The 21,298-nt window shown below is 48.6% G+C and overlaps 1 protein-coding gene across 8 annotated transcripts in view; it reads left to right on the forward strand.

Annotated features, from left to right (window-relative positions):
- Positions 1-21,298, forward strand: part of PIP5K1C (phosphatidylinositol-4-phosphate 5-kinase type 1 gamma) — a 49,245-nt gene that overhangs the window by 9,346 nt on the left and 18,601 nt on the right. For all 8 annotated transcript variants that reach the window (XM_066336446.1, XM_066336440.1, XM_066336444.1 and 5 more), the window contains exons 2-5: positions 17,476-17,507; positions 19,585-19,671; positions 19,976-20,106; positions 20,706-20,823. In XM_066336446.1, coding sequence (XP_066192543.1) covers positions 17,476-17,507; positions 19,585-19,671; positions 19,976-20,106; positions 20,706-20,823 — 368 coding nt within the window. The remainder of the gene's footprint in view (positions 1-17,475; positions 17,508-19,584; positions 19,672-19,975; positions 20,107-20,705; positions 20,824-21,298) is intronic.

Raw genomic sequence — 21,298 nt, forward strand, 5'->3', positions numbered from 1 at the left:
GCTGAGATGGGATATGGCAGGTTTCTGCCCTTGCAGCCTGCTCAGTTTTGTTACTTGTTTGTTCACAGTGGATCCAACAGAGGGGACAGCCCAGCAGCTTAAGTCAGTTGTCCCCTCTGGTGTCCTTTGATTTTACTTGAGGTTCTGAAAAACTGAGGGATTTAAGAAAAACCTTAAGGCTTGGCATAAGGCTTAGAAACACATGTGTGCATTGTGCAAAGTAAAGTGAAGGTGATGAGCAGGAGCCTGCCATGGCCACTGCTTGGGTCTTCCCATGGGATGTGCAGCTCTCTTCCCAGTGTAGGGCTATGAACTGGAGCTCACCCTGGCTTTGTGACACTGATGGCATTTGCCACGTAGGTTCATGGGGGAGAGGGAAGAGTCCTCTGTGGTGCAGAAGTGATGGATTTGTTAACTGCTCTGATATATCAGGGAGAATCTGCCTGTCTGTGCTGCTTTGTCATGTTTGGCACATTCTGTGACCTGGGCTAAGACACAGGGAAATATTGCCAAAACTGCTGCTTTGAGCAGGATGCAGCAGCTGAGGACAAAGATGCTGCAGTAGTTTTTCTTTCTGTAGTTTCTCCGCACATCTGATGGCCCAGATTTTGTGGATTTTTCAGTATAAAATTGTCCATTATTGCATTTTTCAAAGGAAGGGAGCTGGCTAAAATCCTCCTCTGGCTAAGTGCTTCTTCCCTGAATGTGCTTATGACACTTCAGCAGTCACAGTCACTCCACTTGGATGCTGATGTGGCACTTGGTTGTGTCTCTTCATTCTTGATTCCACAGTCTCTGTCAGTGTAGCTAGTTCTGCATCCCTGTGCCAGGATGAAGGGGTGGTGTGCTCAGTCCCATGTGCAGCCAAGAGGGCAGATGTAATACCTGAAACCATTTGTCTTCTCTTTAAATGTCACTTTTAACTGGATGTCATCTGCAGAATGACAGTTTTCCTCTTCTCTGTACGTGTTGGGTGCCGCTCTCTCCATCTGGCTGGCTGTGTGTTGACGGGGGCAGTGTACAAAACACGGAGCATTTGCTGGCAGAAAGGCAAACTGTAGAGATGGAAAATAGTCCCTAACTTCAAAGCTGGAATAGAGAGAGCAGAAAATGAAGCTGAAGTTTCAAAGCTGTGCTTGTCACTGTTAATGACATGCTCAGTTACAGACACTTGCTGAGGTGGAATTCAGAAATAAGGCCTTGGGTTTCACTCTTGCCTAACAGGTGGGGATTATTTGGGGGTTTAAATAGCACATGTTGTGAGGTGGTTTTTGTGGTTGGTAAGGACTGTTCGTTCAGTGAAAAGAGCTGAAATCTGGAAGGTTAACAATTGCCTTTGCTTGATGGTTTTTTCCCATGTAATTCTGACTTATATTAGAAGACAATGAAGTTTTTCAGGAGGTGGATATTGTGTTGCATTTTGTAGCTTTTCATAGATTCCTGGAATATCCTGAGCTGGAAGGGACCCACAGGGATCAAGTCCAAGTCCTGTCCCTGCACGGACACCCAACAATCCCACCCTGAGCATCCCTGAGAGCCTTGTCCAAACCCTCCTGGAGCTCTGGCACCTTGGGGCTGGGACCATTCCCTGGGGAGCCTGGGCAGTGCCCTCGGGGGGAAGAACCTTTCCCTGAGCTCCAGCCCAGCCCTGGCACAGCTCCAGCCCTTCCTGGGCTCCTGTCCCTGTCCCAGAGCAGAGCTCAGCCCCTGCCCCTCCGCCTCCCCTCAGGAGGAGCTGCAGCCCCCGAGGAGCCTCCCCTCAGTCTCCTCTGCTCCAGCTGGACGAGCCAAGTGCCCTCAGCCTCTCCTCAGACCCTTCCCCAGCTCCGTGTCCCTCCTTTGGGCACTCTCCAACAGCTTTGGATCCTTCTGATCTTGTGGTGCCCAAATTGGCTCTAGAACTCGAGGTGAGGCTGCAGCCTCATACTGATTGATATGCATATGGATTTTTTTAATTCACGGATACTTTTTCCCAATCCAGCATCTCTTCAGGCTTAAATTAATTTTGATGGTAGAGTACTGCTGACAGTCTTTCTCCTCTGAAGTCTCAGAGGGTTGGATGTTTGTTTTCATTTCAGTATTGGGCAGGAGTCACTGGTGTATTAACTATCTGGGACACTCTTTTGAGCAAGTGCTTCTGGACTGATAATGCCAGAAAATGCTTGTTAAAGAAAATTAGAAACGTGGCAATTTGGGAGGAACTTGGTTTAATATGTGCAGGCTCGGGTTTTATATGGACGGGATGGCAATACAAAAGCTTCCACAGGGGATGAGATTTAAGGTTTATAACAATCTCAGAGAGATACTGTGGCTCCCTGAATTCCCAGGTTTTAAAACACAAAGATTGGATATATTTTTAATCTTTTCTAAACTGAAAACTGGGAGTACAAGAAGGCTGGAAGTGCCTAGCATGACGAGCAAACTGTGACTTAGAGAAACAAGGTGGGTTTTTACAGCAGCTGAAGAAATGAAATTTAAGTGCAAGTTTTGCTGTGAAGTGGGGTAAAAACTTAATCTGTAAGGGTGAGGTGGGGTGAAAAATAACTTAATTCAAGACCCGTGGGAGGGAGGGATAAGATATGTCTGAATGGCAGATGCTCATCTAAAGGGAAAAAGGAGTGTGTTGCAGGCAGAAGTAGCAAGTGCTGCCTGGTACTTTGTGTTTTCTGTTAGAGCTCCTGCTTTTGACTTAACAAGAAAACAGTCTCCCAACCTGCTTTGCCTTATGACTCACCTTTAAGTGCTGGCAAAACCAATTCACCCATTTTGGTGAAGAGGAAGCCAAGAAGCCCTTTCCAAAACTGTAGAGCTTGGTTAGGCTTATCCTTAAAAGGGGCCATGGTACCTTCAGGATGGCTCTGCTTCATCACACCTGCCTTCTCCTCTTCCCACAGACAGCCTTCAGCTCCCAGCTGCTCTGAGCCTTCCAACTGCCCTTCTGCTGTGCTTTGTGTAAAGGACTCCCCCGCTCAAAATTGCTTGGTTTCCTCAGTAAGGCTGGAGAGCCCCACTGCTTGGTGGGGTCAGAGATGTAGGCTGAAGCCATCTGGTTGGGAAGGGAGGCTACTAGATTGGGATCCAGGAAATGTAGACCTTGAGCCGTGAGACTGCCTGTGTCAGCCTGTGGTATCCTTTATTCCCCACTGAGAACTGTTGGGTAAGTGTTGGCCAGTGTCACCACACAATTGTCTCTTCCTGCCTCCCTGCAGCCACCACCATAAACCAGAAAGCTGGTGGTTGGGAGGAGAAGCCTGAGCACACAGCTGGCATGTCCTCCTGGAGATGCTTTTCTGAGGGAATATTTGATGTCAGTGTGCCTGGCTGTGGCTCTTGTTTCTCTCCAAACAGAGGAGCAGATTGTGCTGTTCCCCCTCTCTTTTGCAGATTAGTGGTAGTGTGTGTTTGCCTGATCCAAACTGGCAGTGTTCTGGTTCAGGGGAGCAAATTCATTTCTTGTTTTATTGAAGCCTTAGCAAACAGTGTGAAAGAACTCATGTGGTTCTTCTGTGTAGTTCAAAAATGCTAAGCTGGAGTTCACTGCATGCTGCTGGCTTGAGTTGTGTGGCCAGCAGGACCAGAGTGGTGACAGTGCTGAGCACTGCTGAGGCCCCACCTCAGATCCTGGATCGGTTTTGGGCCCCTCACAACAAGGACATTGAAGGGCTGGAGTGTGTCCAGAGAGAAGAGAGCTGGGGAAGGGGCTGGAGCACCAGGGGCAACTAGGGGTGCTGGAGGGGCTCAGCCTGGAGAGAAGGGGGACCTTCTGGCTCTGCACAACTCCCTGACTGGAGGGGTCAGCCAGGGTGGGGTTGGGTTCTGCTCCCAGAGAGCAAGGACAGGAGGAGAGAGAACGACCTCAAGGTGGCCTAGGGGAGGTTCAGTTTGGACACTGGGAAAATTTCCTCACTGAAAGAGTGGTCAGGCCTTGAAACAGGCTACCCAGGACAGTGGTGGTGATGATATCCCTGGAAGTGCTCAAAAAACAAGTAGAAATGGCATTTTGCTGTATGGTTTAGTGGACATGGTGAGCTTCAGTCAGAGGTTGGGCTTGATGACCTTGGAGGTCTTTTCCAACCTTAATGATTCTATCTATGATTGGCATAATAATGATAATGATTCTATCTATCTATATGGCATCCCAAGTTTTTCCTTGTGTTGAGCAGATGCCGAATAGAGCCCTGAGAAGAGCAGAAGTTATTCATGGTTCAGGGCTCTATTTGAAAACCTTGGAGACCACAAGTTGTTCCCAGTTGCATCTAGAGCTTACAAGTGTTTTCAGTGCACATTTATGAGCCGTGTAGACAGCCAGCCTGGGCTCTTCCTGAGGTGATCACTTGTGTTTGGAGCCCCAGTATTCTTTAGCTGTGGTTCTCTCTGTTTAAGGCAGGCCTTTCCTCCACTCCCTCACTGGAGAAGAGCTGCTCTGAAACTCACAGCCCAAGATCTGGAGGCTGTGGAAAGCTGGGAAGAGAGCTGACCCAGCTGGCTGGGGTTCATTCAACTCCAAGGTAACTTGTTGTCTTTTTTGTTTCACCTGTTAAGAGTCTTCTATCAGACACATCCTAGAAACCACAACATCACTTCAGAGAGACTTCTGTCCTGTGCAAGTGCAGGAATACCAAGGGTGAGACACACCTCATGCCCTGTGCAAGCTCAGCCCAAACTAGTGCTGCTCCCAGAGGGGTTTGTGGCTGCGCTGGGTACAAGTGTGTGCTCAGCCTCAGGGAAAACAGTGCCAGCAATCTGCAGGGTCCTCAGCACCTGGGGGCCAGCAGGGGTTTAGGAGAACAAGCTCAGCAACAGCCTCAGTTCTGCCTGAGCAGCACCTTAGGAGCCTGAGTGCTCTTTTGGATTTTGCTCTTTCTGCTTTTGCATCTTTGTTTGGGTACATACCTGTGCAGAGTCTGGAGATCCGGTTCCCGAATGAGTAAATAAATGGGTATTGCTGCACTTGGTTAAATAGAAGTAGTAAATTCCTGGCTCAGCCTCTTAAGTGGAAGTCTTCTAGGCCAGACTGGAGAAGCTGCTTTTCTGCCCCAGCTTTGAGCAGGCTGCAAGTCTGTGCCAGAACCAGCCTGTCCTTCAGCTTGTGGCTGCCTGCGCTGTAGGAGGCTATCCCTGATCGCTGGTGTAACACAGCTGAGACATCCCTGTAGCCCAGCATGGGCAGAAACTTATCTCTTTCTTCTCTCTTTGTGTGTCTCACCTGTTTGAATTTCCTAGTAAGAGCTCTAGAAGTATTTTTTAAATGCCATTGTTTTTAGGTACCTTCTTTTCAGCTGCTAGCTGAGTCACTAGCTGCCATGCTACAGCCAGGATCCCAGGGAGAGGAGAGACTTCTTGCTGAAACTTTGAGTTATGTTTTTTGACAGCACACTCCATCTTTCAAGCTTGTTCTGCGGTGGCTTGTTTTCTTCCATCTGTTCAGGTGCCTTTGTGAGAGCAGGGCAGGAGCAACTGACCAAAAACATTTGAGTCACAGAGAGCAGAAGGCCTTAGCTACATCAGTGAGAAAAGAACATAGTAATGAGCAGTAATGTAAATCTATTCTTAACCTCCAAGTCCCCACACCTTGTGGCATTTGCCCTGGAGATCATTCCTGAGCCTGACAGCACAGGGACCTGTCTGTCCAGAGCTACTGCGGCTCTGGGGGATGTTTGCTCACAGTGCCCCAGTTGGGGAGAATGACTCAGGTCCTCCTGGGTCCCAGTCCCCTCAGTCTTGGGAAGAGAGGAGGTGATGGCATGTCCAGGAAGGGGAGAAATCATGGAATCACAGAATAGTTTGAGTTGGAAGGGACCCTAATGCTCCTCTTGTTCCACTGCCTGCCATGGGCAGGGACACCTTCCACGTGTCCAGGTTGCTCTAAGACCCATCCAAATTGAGCTTGAACACTGCCAGGGCTGTGACAGCCACTGCTCCTGTGGACACCCTGTGCTAGGACCTCTCCGCCTTCACAGCCAAAAATTTCTTCCCAATATCCCATCTAACCGTGCCCTCTGGCAGTGGGAAGCCATTCCTCCTTGTCCTGTCCTTCTAAGCCCTTGCACAAAGCTCCTCTCTGGCTCTCTTGGAGCCCCTTTAGACACTGGAAGGGGCTCTGAGGTCTCCCTGGAGCCTTGTCTAGGTGAACATCCTCAGAGCAGAGGGCCTCCATGGCCTCCTCTGGACTTGCTCCAGCAGCTCCATATCCTGTTGATGTTGGACCCCAGACCTGGAGGCAGCTCTGCTGGTGGGATCTCACCTAAGTGGGGTGGAGGGGCAGAATCCCCTTCCTCAACCTGCTGGTCACAATTCTTTTGATGCAGCCCAGGATCCATCTGGATCTACCTTGAGGAAAGAATTTGCAGTAGCTGGGATAGATTAAGCAGAGTTTGGTCCTGAAGAGCTGGCCAACCCTCACTTTTTTTGTGCTTTGGGGTCTGGATGGTTGGTGTAGGAGAGGCACAGGCAGCAAGGGTGGTGAGGTGCTGCCAGGCAGGCACAGGACATGCTGATGGGAAGCAGTAGAGTTGGAAGAGTTGAGTTTTGAGTGAGGTCAAGAAACCAGCTCAGATGAGCCATATCTGCAGCCTGGAGAGCTTGGATTTCTTCTTTTTACAGCAGCAGAGACCCAGGTTTATTTAGAAGTAGGTCATAGAATCATGGAACCATTAAGGCTGGAAAAGACCTGCAAGATTATCAAGTCAAATCTTTGGTTTCTCAAACAAGGATGTGTCACTGCTCTGCTTTTCTGAGCATATTTTCTTAACTATGTGTTTTCATTGGTACCTGATCAACTTGAAAACCATGTCTGAGTTGTGCAGAAGATGTGCTCTTTGAGGCCTGTATCACAAACTCACACTCTAAAAACTGGAAATGCAATCTAATGCTTTTGCCTGGATGTCTGTTTTTGAGACAGCTGGAAGTTAGAGATGTCCCTGCCTCCTTTCCCATCTAGGCCTTGTCTTCAGCTTTGGGATGCAAAGCTCTACACTGCAGTGTTGTCAGCAGCACCTGTGGCAACCTGGAAGTGTTGGGTGGAGGAGTTTGTTGGCTGCTCCCATCAGGCTGGGTACAAGGACTTTATGTCCAGTGACGCATGTTGTACGTAACCTTGCTCTGAAATCCCTTTTCAAGTCTCCAGTGCTTGAGTACCCTCAGAAAATCTGTCAGGTGGCATTAGCCAGAGTGGAATTAAATCTTACAGGATTTAGCCAAGCAGCTTTGGCTACAGAGTAAATCAGGAAATGCCCCACTAGGTAAAAATCCAGGTGCATCTTTGGGATGTCTTGGGAAGGGTGGCCTGTAGACAGAACAGCTGTTTTCCCTTTGGAGGCTGCTGTTGGTTGGGATGCTGGGATCCCAAGGGTTTAAAGCTGTGCTGACTGTGGTGACATCTCTATGTCCTGGTGTTGTGGTAAGTGGTTATTGGGGAACTTCAAGTAGATTTCCCTACCTTCTTTGACTGTAGTAACTGGACTTCAGCATGTTTTTTAGAATGTCGGAAAATGGTGGATGTCTTTCATGGGTTGCATTCTTGTATTCTCAGACTAAATTAGATAGATATTAGAATAATTCCTGCTGGTGAGTGAGCAAGGGGACAGTCTTGTTTGAGGAAAACACTTTTAAATGGTGGAAGTTAGGAATTAGCTGGCCATTCCCTACTAGATCAGAGGTGCAAAACCCTCTGTGAGACCGGGATGAGAGATAAAGTCAGGGGAATAGTTTGTCATTGCCTCATGCAGCCTGCAATCCAACTCTCTTGATATCTGCTATGCTCCTGCAAGCAGCTGGAATGGTTCCTTTGCATTGCCAGGGCTCCCCCCCGACAGGCTGAGATCCTTTGCAGGATACCCAGAGAAGAAACATTGGAAAGGGAGCCAAGCTGATGTGCAAAGGCATCCTTCTGCTCTATTTAAAGGGGGTTTGTCCTGTCTATCACAATATCCTGTGCCGTTTCTCAGCATAAGAAATTTTGGGATTGACCACAGTGAATATATCCTTTTTCCAGCTAGCAGTTCCCTGTCTTTTGCAAGTGTCCTCACTTGCAAAAGCCATTGAGTTCCAAAAGGAGCTTGACTGGTGAAGAGGCCCCAGCAACACTAATCACTGCCTGGTTGGAAGGTGCTGTGGGCTGACGCTAAGCCCCAAGCAGCCAAAGCCCTGAGCTGTGCCACGATGGAAACCCTGAGTATCTGGGACAGAACAACTGTTCTGGCTGTGGCAGGCAGGGTATAACCTCAGATGAGTCAGGTCAAGCTTCTCCCTCTTTATTAGTTGCACTGGAAGAGCAGCATATTGGACGATGGAGGTGAGCCTCCTTCCCTGCACATAGGTATGACATGTTAAAGGTCCTGGATCCTGCTTCTCAGAGGAGTCTGCAGGCAGGAGGATGAGGATGTTTGGACAATAAAGGAGGGAAGTTAATTCCTTCACTGCCTTGTGCTTTCTCTGACCTGGGTTTGAGAAGTAGCTTTTGGGGACTTTGTGGCAGCTGGAAACTCCATCTGAACGCACAGAACAGAGTCCCAGGGACTTCCTGGGGTCATGTGCTACATTCAGGTCTCCAGTGGTTTTGCAACACAACCAGAAAGGCAGCAGGAGGTTCTCTGTCCTCTTGCTGCCAAACCGCAGCTCTGGGCAGGCAGGAGATGCTCAAGTGAGCAGAGTCGGTGGGTTGGAACCTGCTAGTAGAGGATTTGAAGCTTATCCTACCCTTGAACAAAGGTAAGGGCAGGTAAGTGTTGCTTTGGCTCTTCGGGATGATTGTGAGGAATGTGGCTTCAAAGTCCTTCAGCCTTTTATGGCCCTGCACTAAATTGGCGTCGTGGATTTGAAGCAGCACCTCTGTGCTTGAGTGTCCTCACAGGCACAGAACTGGCTCAGTCAGGCAGAGATGACATTTCCTGCTCCATGTTTGCCGTCTCTAATCCTGATCAAGCTTCATTGTGAGTGCTGGTAGGCAGATTGGACTTGCAGGTTGTAATAAACAGAGAAGCCAGAAGCTGGGAAGAGGCCAGCATTTCCAGCACCGCTGCTGGGTGCCTGACCTTGGGAGCCTCTCGCCTTCCTGCCCCCACTGCCCGCGAGGGACGTGCTGGGGAGCGTGTGTTCTTTCACTCCACAATCCTCCTGTGACCAGCGTGTGGAAGGGAGCAGGAACACGGTGTTCAGATAAGGCTGCACCTTTCCCATGGAGCAGATGTTTGCCCAAACATCCCACTGGATTGCATAATTACTGAGCTGAGCGGCTGCAGCCTGTTCCGCTGCTGGGTGGCAGCTATTGTGTGCTGCTTTTGATGAGATTTTTGTTTTGCTTTTTGTCACTGTGTCACACATTTTGGGCTCAGCACTCCAAAATTGTCCTTTTTCTACATGCAGCTGATCCAAAACAAGAAAACAAATCAGTTCTTTTTGAATTTCATTTCCCTGGTCTTGTCCTGCTCATTCCTCACTGTAATTGGGCTTTGGCGCTGTAAGTGCTTTTCCGGGGAGTTGTTAAGGAGATGTTCCAGCTTGGTGATGTCCTGGCTCAGCTCCCTGAGGAGGGCTGCACCCGGGATGCTGCACCCCGGATGTGGTGGCACCTGCAACTGACAATGAGGAAGGGATGTGTTAACTCCCTGCTTGCATCTTCAGCTTCTGCCCTGCCTCTTGAGCTGGGATAAATGGATTTATTTTTAGGGCAGAAAGAGTTTCTGCATAAACCCAAAAATAAACCAGGCTGGTAGATGCCTTTACTGCAGAACATCCTTTTCTGGCAGTCCCTGGCAATGTTCCATAAACTGCTTTGATCAGCCAAGCTGGGCTGTAAAATACAGGTTCAGTGCTCATCTCTGGGAGCCAGCAGGGGAGCAGCTTCTGGAGTTTAGGGGTCAGAAACCTGAGGGGGTGACTGGGACAGGACTGAGGCTCCCTGTGCCTGCCTGTCTGTCTCCATTTAATGGAAAAGCATGTCCATGCCTGGGGTGGAAAGGAGAGGTCAGCTATGTCACTGCTCTCAGCAGGTACCACAGCAGTGCCCCAAGGCCCAGCCTGTACATTAATCTCCTTCCCTTCATTTGTACAAGCCATTTATTTTTACAAGCCTTGCTGTTCCCATCCCCAACATTTCTGCTGAGAAAAACAAGACAAAGGCCATGGGAAGAGTGCAGCACATGGAGTTGGGGCAGCAGATGCTCCTGTGCAAATGTCATTTTATGGGAAGGTGGCTTCTGTGTTTTTCAAACGAAGCATGGAGCCCATGTGGGTGACAAGAAGGAGCAGGGAGGAGGTCAGGGTGGGATTAGACAGGATTATTTATCTGGCTGCTCCTGGTAGCCCAGTTTGGATACTGCCTGGTGCTGCCAGCATTTCTGCTGCAAATAGCTGCTGGACTTCAGATGCTGGCTAAAGTGTCCTGAGGAATGTTGAACTACCTGTGCTGCAGGTGCATCAGAGCTAGGTCTCTCCTCCCCTATATGCTTGCTCATAGGGGTGGAGCCAGCCTTGCCTGAGCACGGATGAATAATGGGGTGAACCAGGCAGTAGAGAAGGTTTGACCACCACCAGTTTTGTGTGGTTGATCCCAAAAGTCAGTCAGGCAGGGAAGTACTGAAAGTCAGTACCAAAAGTCAGTACTCCAGGGAAAAATAGATATGTTTAGATGGTAAAGCTTTATGTAGGTTCTACAGAATAAGCAGAATTTATCTCGAGTTGCTTTGTTTCTGTATTATTTCTCCAAGCTCTCAGGTGGCAGGAGTAGTGAGTGATCCATGCCCAGAGTGCGGAACAGCTACAGCTCTTTCTGCCAAGAGGTGGCATATTTAAGGGGGAAACCCCCCAAAATTTTAATTTAATTTTGTGCCTTGCTTGATGATTTTCATGCGAATCGAATTGTGTTGAATTATGGGAAGAAAATACGTTTAGTGACCAGAAGTATGTGCCTGGGAAGGGCAGGTTGTACTCAGCTGCCTTCCCTGGGGGGTGGCTAAGCCAACTGCTGCTCCTTGTGGTGTCCTCTCCCTCCTGGGACTGCCTGTGCTGCTGCTCCCTGTGTTGGGAGCTGAAGCCACACTAGTGGAGTGTGAGAAGAGACTCAGGGATTGCTTTTGCCTGTGCCTTGAAACACAGCCCGATGCTTCTGCTGGCTCTTTGGGAAGCCCAGCTGGCTGCCACTGGCTCAGAGCTGCTTCCCAGCTCAGGGGTGTTTTCTGGTTTACAAGAGAACTGGAGTAGGACTCTGGACAAAGGCCTGGAGGGACAGAAAAAGGGGAATGTCCTGTCAGAGGGCATGATTAGATGGGGTATTGCAAAGAAATTCTTCCCTGCTGAGGCCCTGGCACAGGGTGCCCAGAGCAGCTGTGGCTGCCGGGAAGTGTCCAAGGAGTGGGGCTCAGGGCACCCTGGTCTAGTGGAAGGTGTCCCTGCCCGTGACAGGGGGTGGAATGAGATGAGCTTTAAGGTCCTTCCAACCCAAACCATTCCATGATTTGCTGGATCACCTTCCCCCACGCCCCCTTAATTTTGATTTGTTTTTACCAGCAGTCCCTTACAGGTAGTAACAGCCATCTCTTTTGATGGATGTGTTTCATTTCCATCCTTTCTGCCTGTTTTTTGATAGCAGTACATGTGTAGTGTAATAAATGATTAGCCAATTTTATCAATAAAGGAATTTATTGAAAAATCTAAATATGAAAGTCCAAGAAAGCCACAAGCAAAGATCAGTGCCAAGCCCAGGGTCGGCACTGGGTGAACCTTAGATCCAGCCTCTATTGCACCAAACCCTCCTCTGTTCACAATTTCTGCCTTTGCAGGGTCCTGTTGTATACAGTTTTTTGGCTGGACAGGGGTTGCCTCATTCTCTTTGTCTCTTGTTCTTCTTGCATATTCATGTAGCCCCTTTTCCTTGCTGCCAGTCTGCTGAAGGATTTTCTGGGAAGGGATGAGAGCTTGATTCGATTTAGGAGAACCTGGTTTTGGGATGCACACCCTTGACAATGTAGATTAGATACATATCAGTCTCATCTCCTCCTGGTGCCACCCTTCTTTCTATTGTAAATGAGTCTCTTCCCCTGTTACTGGCAGAGGCGGCACAATTCCTGGAAACTTCTAATTCTTAAGCATGAATGGCTTTATACCATATACTTATACCATATGATGACTATATACCATATATACCACATGTAGGGACTTTAACTTCCACAGCTCCTGTCTTGGCATTCTTGTTTCTGCCTTTGCTTGTAAGGCATTGACTGAGCGAGTCTATGTTAGGGGTCTGATTTAACCGGGAATCCTGTCCTGGTTACAGTCTCCACATCCTGTTATTGTCCAAATGTGCTGCTCAGGTGTGTCACATTGTCTTGTTCTCAATGGAGAAAGTGAAAAATGAGATAGACACCCTCCTTTGGGGTGTCTGTAACTTGTCAACATTTCATAGAATCACAGAATGGTTTGGGTTGAAAGAGACTTGAAAGCTCTGCCAGTTCCATCCCCCTGCCATGGGCAGGGACACCTTCCACTAGACCAGGCTGGGTGCAAGTGGCAAACTGCAGGTCTCTGGTGTGCTGGATTTCTGGAGGAGTCATGCTGTTGCTGCCTCCAGCCAAGGAACTTACATGGCATTTATATTTTCATGTATTTTTAGTTCCAGTCACGTTGTATATTCTTATAAACCCTTAAATAAAGTGAAGCTTTTAGTAAAGAGGCAGCAGCAACATTTCTGATCAGAGAAGGGAATGCACTGGTTATTCAGATTTGTTTTGACTTCTAGGGCATCATAAAGCATCAAACAGTTAAAATTTATAAATGTATGTCTGTGTGTATAGACCTGTCTTATAAAGAAAACTTAGTTATTAGATCATGTGGGCACTGCCCAGGCTCCCCAGGGAATGGTCCCAGCCCCAAGGTGCCAGAGCTCCAGGAGGGTTTGGACAAGGCTCTCAGGGATGCTCAGGGTGGGATTGTTGGGGTGTCTGTGCAGGGCCAGGACTTGGACTCAGTGCTCCTTGTGAGTGCCTTCCTACTCAGGATATTCAATGTTTCTGTGATCTTAAATTAGGCTTCTGCTGGATTTTTGTAAACCTTTTAAGAAATTACTTTCTGGTGGATAGAAGCCTCTAATGCCTGTTTTGATGATGAAGGGGTTTGGCAAGTAAACCTGCCTCAGCTAGTTCGGAGGGAGTGGAAGGGACTCCCTTCCGCTAGACCGGGTCCAAGCCTCAGCCAACCTGGCCTGGAACACTTCCAGGGATGGGGCAGCCACAGCTTCTCTGGGCAACCTATGCCAGGGCCTCTCCACCCTTACCTTGTGGGGGTTTTTCACCTCTGGCTGGTAGAGCTGAAACTTGAGCCCTTTCCTGTGCAGAGGCTTTCCAGGAGGAAATTCCTGCCTGTCCTGCAGGGAATCAACTTCGTGGTGGAGATGGCCAACGTGATTGTGACTATGGAAAAAACACAAGTCTGAGGTGGGAATGGCTGAATGCCACCACTGAAGTGTTTATTTCACAGGCTCCATAGAAGTTCAAGCACTGGGACAGGGTCACTCAGAGCCATGCACAGATGAGAACAGAACTGAAGGCAGCAGGTCAAGCATGCATAAAGTGCCTGGCGGAGCCCAGGCACAGACTGGAGCAGGGCAGAAAGTTGGGGTTTCATCTTGGGATTTCCTCTCCAGAGCCACTCATCACATTTCTGAGCACAACCTTTCTGAGTAAGCCACACCTAATAGGATAAGAATCATTTCAATTAGCTTGTTAAATGTTGAAACTTCTCGCAGCAGTGCTCCCACTCCCACAAACCCCGGTGCTGCCTCGTGGCTCAATAACCCCTGGAGCTGGAGTTAAATCAGATTTTGCCAGACCATCTGTCACCTTGTTTAAGCTGAGCACAGCCTGGGCCGTGCACAGAGGAGCCACGGGAAGATTTTTATGTTTTATGACAAGACAAGTTGATTTTATAAAGCTGATTACTTTTTATTAGTGGTGGGGGCAGGGGGAAGTTTTGCTGGGGTTGCTCCTGCCCACATCAGGCATCATTTCTTCCAGAGATCTCTGGTTCCTTGCCTCTGATACCTTTCCTTGGTGCGGACGGTTGGTGTTGATTCCACATTTGGTACGTGTACAACAGCAGACACTTTAAAAGCTGGGAATGAAAGTGGCTTGTGGTAATTATCACAAAATTAAAGATAATCTCCTGCTCTGGAATTGTGACAAAGTGCAGAAATGAGATTAGTGCAGCAGGAGAGCAGTGGCAGCCGTGCAGGGGGAGCACATTCCCTGGCCCAGGGCTCTCAGCTGCACTGTGTTCCCAGGGATTTCCAGTGCTCAATCTGCAGCAGCATTAGCTTCTTTGGATTCCCCCATGGCCTGGAAGTGCTGCTTCAGTTTGTGCTCTGGAAGTTCATTAGCCTAATGCTCACTCAGAGCTTTATTTCCTGCTTTCTGGGCCATTGCAGGGTGTTTTGTTCAATGATCACAAAATTGTGTTGGCTTAGGACAAAGAACTAATATTTTCAGGACAGTTTGAGCTCACAGTGGTCCTGAGTCATGTGCTGCTGCCATCTGAGAGCTGGAGGAGTGACAGGGTTCATGTCACTCATGCTGTGTGTCACCTGCCCCCTTCACCTGAGGGGACCTGGCCTGAGTGCATGACACAGGGGAGATACTCTGCACCCCTCAGGTTCCCACTCTGCTCACTTCCCTCTGTCTGCAATGGGATTGTGTGACACAGGGAGTGGCATTTCAGTGACTGTTCCTGAGGCAGGAGTTGGGCACTGTTTAGAATAGAATAACAAGAAGTCACTCTCCTCTGCCACCCTGTCTCTGCCCCGGGCTGCAGGCCCAGGGCTGCTCTGCAGACAGCTCAAAATGTCATGTGCCAAGACCTGTTTACCATGGGAGACTGCCCGATTTGTGGAGATCAGGATGCTGAGATACCTGCAGCAATTCTGAGTCAAAGCAGCTTCATCTCCCCTGTGATCACCAAGGTTTTTTTGTCGAGCTTGTTGTTTATTTGCTTTCCAGAGTCTGAAATATTTTCTGAAATGTGACTGAGTCACACACTTCTCTGGTGTTGTCATCCCATTATTATGGAATCTTGGAATGTTTTGGGTTGGAAGGGACCTTAAAGTTCCACCCCCTGCAGGTGGACAGGGCAGGGACACCTTCCACTATCTCAGGTTGCTCCAAGCCCTGTCCAGCCTGGCCTTGGACACTTCCAGGGATCCAGGGGCAGCCACAGCTGCTCTGGGCAACCTGTGCTGGGGCCTCACCATCCTCACAGGGGAGAACTTCTTTGCAATATCCCATCCAAACCTGCCCTATGGCAGTGGGAAGCCATTCTCCCTTGTTCTGTCCCTCCAGGCCCTGGTCCAAAGTACCTTTCCAGCTCTCTTGGAGCTTCTTCAGGTCCTGATGCCCAGGTACTTGCTCAGGCTCCTTCTGAACCAAGCCCTGGAGTGGCATCACTGCTTCTCTTTGAAGGAGTCAACAGGTACTATGGGCAAATGCCTTAGTTTGGAAGACAGGTGTCTGCTAGAGCTTCCCTTGGAAAGGAGAATGTAAACCCCCTCCTTCTGATTTATTATAGTTTTGAAATTAAGGGACTCTCAGGCAAAGGTATGGGGATAGGAGTAACAGTTCTTTGCTAGTATGTATAACAAGGCAAACAGAACAATAACTACAGTATTAACAACAAAACAGAACCAGGAACCTCGAGGGGCTTTGCTGCCCAAAGCCTGGGGCAGTCTGATCTTGGTGCCCCTGCAGGACTCTGAGGAGCACCAAGCTGGAACAGCAGGAATGAGTATCCTCATCCCGGCTGGTGAATGGAGATGTAGCAGCAGCTCCTCCGTGGGAGTGGGAAGGGCAGGAGATGCCGGGGCTACAGCGTAGCAAGAAGACTCAGCAGTGTTCATTTGGTGTGTTCAGATGTTTGAAAGAAGCGGCGGCAGGACAGGGCTGTCCCAGCTCCAGCAGGGCAGGAGGAGGAGAGCTCAGAATTCCTGGGCACACAAGCAGATGGTGGTAGATGTCCTAAGACCGGACTTGGTGGTGACAGTGAAGTCCCCTCCTGTGGTACGAAACAGCTTGGCCGTCCTCCTTCTGATGCTGAGAGTGAGAGACTGCCTGCTGCTGCCCCCACCCCTGTCCTTTACCTGCCCCCTCCCAGGGAAACTCCCAGAGACATGGTACACTCCTCTCCCCACTTTTGGCCACTTCTGTTTCAGTCAAGCACCCACAAGTAACCCAGCAGTTAGTCTCCTAGCAAGTCATGGGAAAAAAATCCATAAATAAAAAAAGGAAGAAATTTAACCCCAAAACACGTTGAACTTCTTCCTTCGCCAAGTGGGGGAGTTACTGAAGGAGCAGAAGTTCGATTGGGTGCTCTGGGCCTTTTCCTGCTCTCCAGCCAGGAGGGACAGAGGACATCCACTTTCCCGGCCCGGCCCCCCCCCCCCCCCCCCCCCCCCCCCCGAGAAGATCACCCCCTAGTTCAAGTGCAAATGAACTCAAATTTGCACTTGATGGTCTCTTGCAAAATTAAGCCCTTTCTGAAGGTTTATGTGTTGATAAGGATCTGTGCCTGTAGGAATGCTGTAGGACAGGAGCAGGGAGTGGCAGACTCACAGCTGGAAGTAAGGCCTTAAACCTGTCCCCTTTGTGTTCTGTGTAGGGGACTCCTCCATGAGAACTGGCCTGTGCACACAGAGGTGCTGGGGACTGCTGGGGTAGTGTGGGGAGCTCCCCTTCAGCAGCTCTTGATCCTTCAGGATAGCTCTTGGGAGCCAGCTGGATCTCATGGTCTCGCGTTCCACACAGGAGCCTGTGCATCCTGCTGTCTGAAATGAAGGAGCTTCTTGCAAACTTGGGTTTGGGAAAACTCAGAAAAACAAACTCAAGCTAGGAAATGGGAGATGGCATCATGTCAGAGGGTTTGGGCTTGTGTTTCCAGCTCTGATTATATACCTAAAAGCTTGAGGCAAAACCCTGATTTCCACTGTTGGCTGTAATGGAGCAGCAGTGGCTTCTCCTGAGACAGTGATAAAGATAAATGATGTATTCATTTGTGTGATATATTTGGACATAAGATTCTATAAATATATTCAATTATCAATATAGTTTGTCAAGTGCCTTCTGAGTGACTGGAAAACAGCTTCAAGAGTGTCTGTCTGGGTTTCTGTGTGGAGCCAACTCTTCAGTGTAATGTGGACCCATTGCTTAATGGGGCAGCAGGGATTTGCAAGACCTCTCTGCTGAAGCTTTTAGGAAATACTTTGCTGGGAAAAAAATGTCCACTTTTGTGCTTCTGAATATGAAATTGTTCGAGTGACACCCGTACCATCAGATTCCTGCACTAGTGAAGCTGAAAACTGAGTAGAACCAGCTGCTCTAAAGGCTGGCTGCTGTAATTGAAAAGTACAGCATTGAGCTGTTTTCTGAGTTTTGGTGGTTGGGTTGGGGATTTTTATTTGATGTCCCTACTTTTCCTGATGCTGTTCCCTTTTGTCTGCAGGTCTGGGCCCAAGGAAGACAGCCATCACTGAGGTGAGATGTGTAAAGCTGGATTTGACAATCCTGTGTTGAGAAATGAGAACACAGAACTCTAGGAAACTCTTCTGCCTGCATTTTTTGAGCCAAACCACACTTCAAAATGCTTTAGAGATTATTACAAGATTGATATCTGTTATTTGGGAGAAATAAAATTAGTTAGCAGGTGTCTGGGGTCCCTTCATTGGTATCATTGCAGCCACAGAAGGACTGTGGGGGGATTGTGCCCATCATCCACACCAGCACCTGGAGGTGGTAACTGGAGAATGCACATATTTGGCATCTCTAGGCCTCTCTGGTGGGTCTTACCCACTGATGGGAACAAGTCAGGGAGGCTGATTAGTGAAGCCCTAAAACAGGGGAACATCTCCAGGGACTCATCTTCTCATGTAGATATTCCAGGTCACAGGTTCTGAGTCACTGTTACTTTCTGGAGCAAAACTCTTCACAGCTGGCAGCAGGAAATCTAGTAGGAGACTGTGCCTGAAAGCTGTTCACTGACACCCAAACTCATGGCTTAGGGCATCATCTTCAAATTATTTTTGTTTGATCAAAAATTTTTATATGCCCCTTCCCATTCTTCACCTGGGATGATGAGCATTTGTATACATGAACAGAAAAATCTTCCCATAAAATACCTTGGAATGCAGCACTTGATTCTTTTGTACCGGAACATACATAGTGGGAAGTGCAGCTTCTGTGGAAGTTGGTTGCATTGTCCAGTGCAGAAATTGGGCCACTTTTGCTTGCCCTGGAAACAGCCACAGGCATAGCAAGAGACTGGAAGAGACTTGTCACTGCAGTTCCTAGAATGGCAGTCCCTTCCCTGTGCTTGTGCCTGCTCCTCTGGTTGGGAGGATGATGGTGAGCCATTGGCAAGGCAGGACAGCACAGCTTGGACTTGAACAGAGTAAGATCCAACGTGTTAGTAGAAGGAGAGGCTGAGCTTTGCTGCTGCTCATAACTGCTGGAGGAGGAGTGCTCAGAAACAAGGTTGTCCCTGCTAATAAAGTAGGGTAAGAAATGGGATTTTTGACGATGAACTGCCCCTTAGTACAAGAAGTACAAGCAGACTGACCAGAAATAACTGCAAGCTCTTGATCAAAAGCTAAAGTACAAAGAACTTCTTAGTCTGAGCAAAATTATCCATTGTCTGCTGGAGCCATTGGTTCGGACCTGTGTCTGTGCAGCACTCAAGTGTGACAGGGATAGAGCAGTGTCACTTGGGAAGTGACCTTGGATCTCTCTGCATGCTGCTCAAAGGAACATCCAAAGCTGTTCTGCAATGTAGCAAACCCTGAAATGGTGCTGGTCTCTCACCAGCATTTCTAGCTGTCTGGGGGCTCCAGGATCCATGGGGATCAACTGGCAGAGAGCTTGGGTGTGGGTGGAGTGTTGGCTGGTGGTGCAGTAGAGTCCCTAGGGCTGCAAAAGGAGCTGCAGGGAACTTCCCAACACCTGGTTACAGGCTGTTAAAGGAGCGGCCACAACCTGCTACCTTCTGGGTTTGCAAAGAAAGGCCTAGGCAGATGCAGAGGTGGGAGAGGAGGAGGGGACAGGAGCAGGTTTGTTGTCACCCTGAACTGCTGGCAGTCTATATCATTTCTGCAAACTTCAAAACTTGTGGAAAAGATGTTGCTGTGGCTCATCCTATGTGGGCTCAGCTTTGGAACTGTAAACAGATGAGATCTTGCTTAAATGGATTATCTCAGTGTGAGTGGGGCTGAGCTGTCCCCCTCAGCTGGCATCTCTCCAGCCAAACCCAAGGTGTCAGTGTGACTCTGGAGGGCAAGGGATTTTAAGAATAAATCTCTGTGGCTGTTTGATTTAATACATCACTGTTTTAAATCAATGGGAAACCACAGTCAGGCACCGAGGGAATCTTGGCAACTGGATCTTTTCAAAGCTGGACATCTTTACTGAGGGCTGGCTCTGCCAGTGAGCAGAGGGGGTGTCAGGTGGAGTGTTGCTATTCTAACTCATCTTGAGGGGTGGAAGTATAATTCAAAGAGCTTCCATTTCACCTGATGGCAGCTCAGCCTGTGCCCTGACTGTCCTTGTGCTCTCCTTGCAGGGTCCATCAGTGCCAGGACAGCCAGGCCAAGGAAAGAAGATTGGCCATCGAAGCGTGGATGCTTCTGGGGAAACCACCTACAAAAAGGTTTGGTTTTGGGGAGTGGGAGATGGCACCCAAGTGTGAGTGATGAGCTGAGAGAAGTTATGGCCCAGTAGTTATTAATCTGGTTGAGATTTTTATGTAGCATTCTTGGACAGCACAATCCTGCAGACAGCAAATCTGAAGCCCTAATTCATCTCAGCACCTGAGTAAACTTGGTCAGCAGTGTGTGATGTCTGAGATGACCCCACAAAAGTCATAGACATGACTATGTTGTAATGCAGGGGATGTTATTGTGGGGGTACATCTGCTGCCAAATGGTCACTGACTGCTCTTTTCCTTTTACCAGACCACCTCATCCACTCTGAAGGGGGCCATCCAGCTGGGGATTGGATATACTGTGGGCAATCTGAGCTCCAAACCAGAGAGAGATGTCCTAATGCAGGACTTCTACGTGGTGGAGAGCATTTTTTTCCCAAGGTAAAGGAGAAGGGGAAAAGAATGAATGCATTAATTACTTATTTTCTTTTCCTCTTACTGAGCTCTCTTTTCAGGAGAGCTTCCATCTGTCTTTAGATCAGAGTTGCATGCTATGAATGTTTTAAATCTGCTCCGTGATGTACAAACAGAACAGTGGGAAGTGTTGGAATCTGCAGTGCACTGGCCTGCAGGGAAGCACAGTGGAAGATGCAGTACTATACACTACACTTTGTTATCCTTCCTACATGCTTGTCTTTCTAGCTGTCCATCTAGAGTTTCTTCCAGAAAATCATACCGTGTTTAAGTCAGAAGAAATTCCTTCTGGGAGCTCTCCAATTGTGAATAAACAAAGCTCATAAAAGTTGCATTCTCTGTGTAAATATATTCTGCTTGGCAAGTGGTTGTTCCTTTAATCTCTGGAAATAGATTTTGGCAGATAGTTTGAAACCTTTTTCCTACCACAGAAGAAAGGTGGTGTTTGTTATTCTTAAGATGTCTTTTTGCAAGACTCAGTGCATCTGAAGTACACAGTAGCTTTGGTGTGACTGTCCATGTCTGGTGAATGGTAACAGCCCTGCCCATGTGTGTGTTCTGTGCAGTGAAGGCAGTAACCTCACCCCGGCTCATCACTACGCTGACTTCAGGTTCAAGACCTATGCCCCAGTGGCTTTCCGCTACTTCCGAGAGCTCTTTGGGATTCGTCCAGATGATTATTTGGTATGGATATATTTTCAGATTTCTCTGTCTTTTCCTCCTTTATTTGCCTTAACCATGAGGGTGGAGAGGCCCTGGCACAGGCTGCCCAGAGCAGCTGTGGCTGCCCTATCCCTGGGAGTGTTCCAGGACAGGTTGGATGAGACTCGGGGCACCCTGGTATAGTGGAAGGTGTCCCGCCCATGGCAGGGGGTGGAATGAGATGGGCTTTAAGATCTCTTCCAATCCAAAACATTCCATGATTCCAAGTCTGAGTTTGCTGAATGGCAGCTGCTGGCCTGTACTGGAGGGAGGCCATGACCTGAACACAGTGTGAGCTGTGTAAGCCCTGCAATGGGCTTCCCTCTCTGGTCCTTGTGGTAACAACAACTTGTTGTGTTTACAAGCCAAAGGAGTTGTGTTCTGCTGGGTGCGACCCTGTTATGTCCCCTGTGGCTCTAAGGACAAAGATGGGAATTTTTTCTTGTGTATTCACTGG

This window comes from Sylvia atricapilla, chromosome 26 (genome assembly GCF_009819655.1).
Source record: "Sylvia atricapilla isolate bSylAtr1 chromosome 26, bSylAtr1.pri, whole genome shotgun sequence".
NCBI classification, from domain to species: domain Eukaryota; kingdom Metazoa; phylum Chordata; class Aves; order Passeriformes; family Sylviidae; genus Sylvia; species Sylvia atricapilla.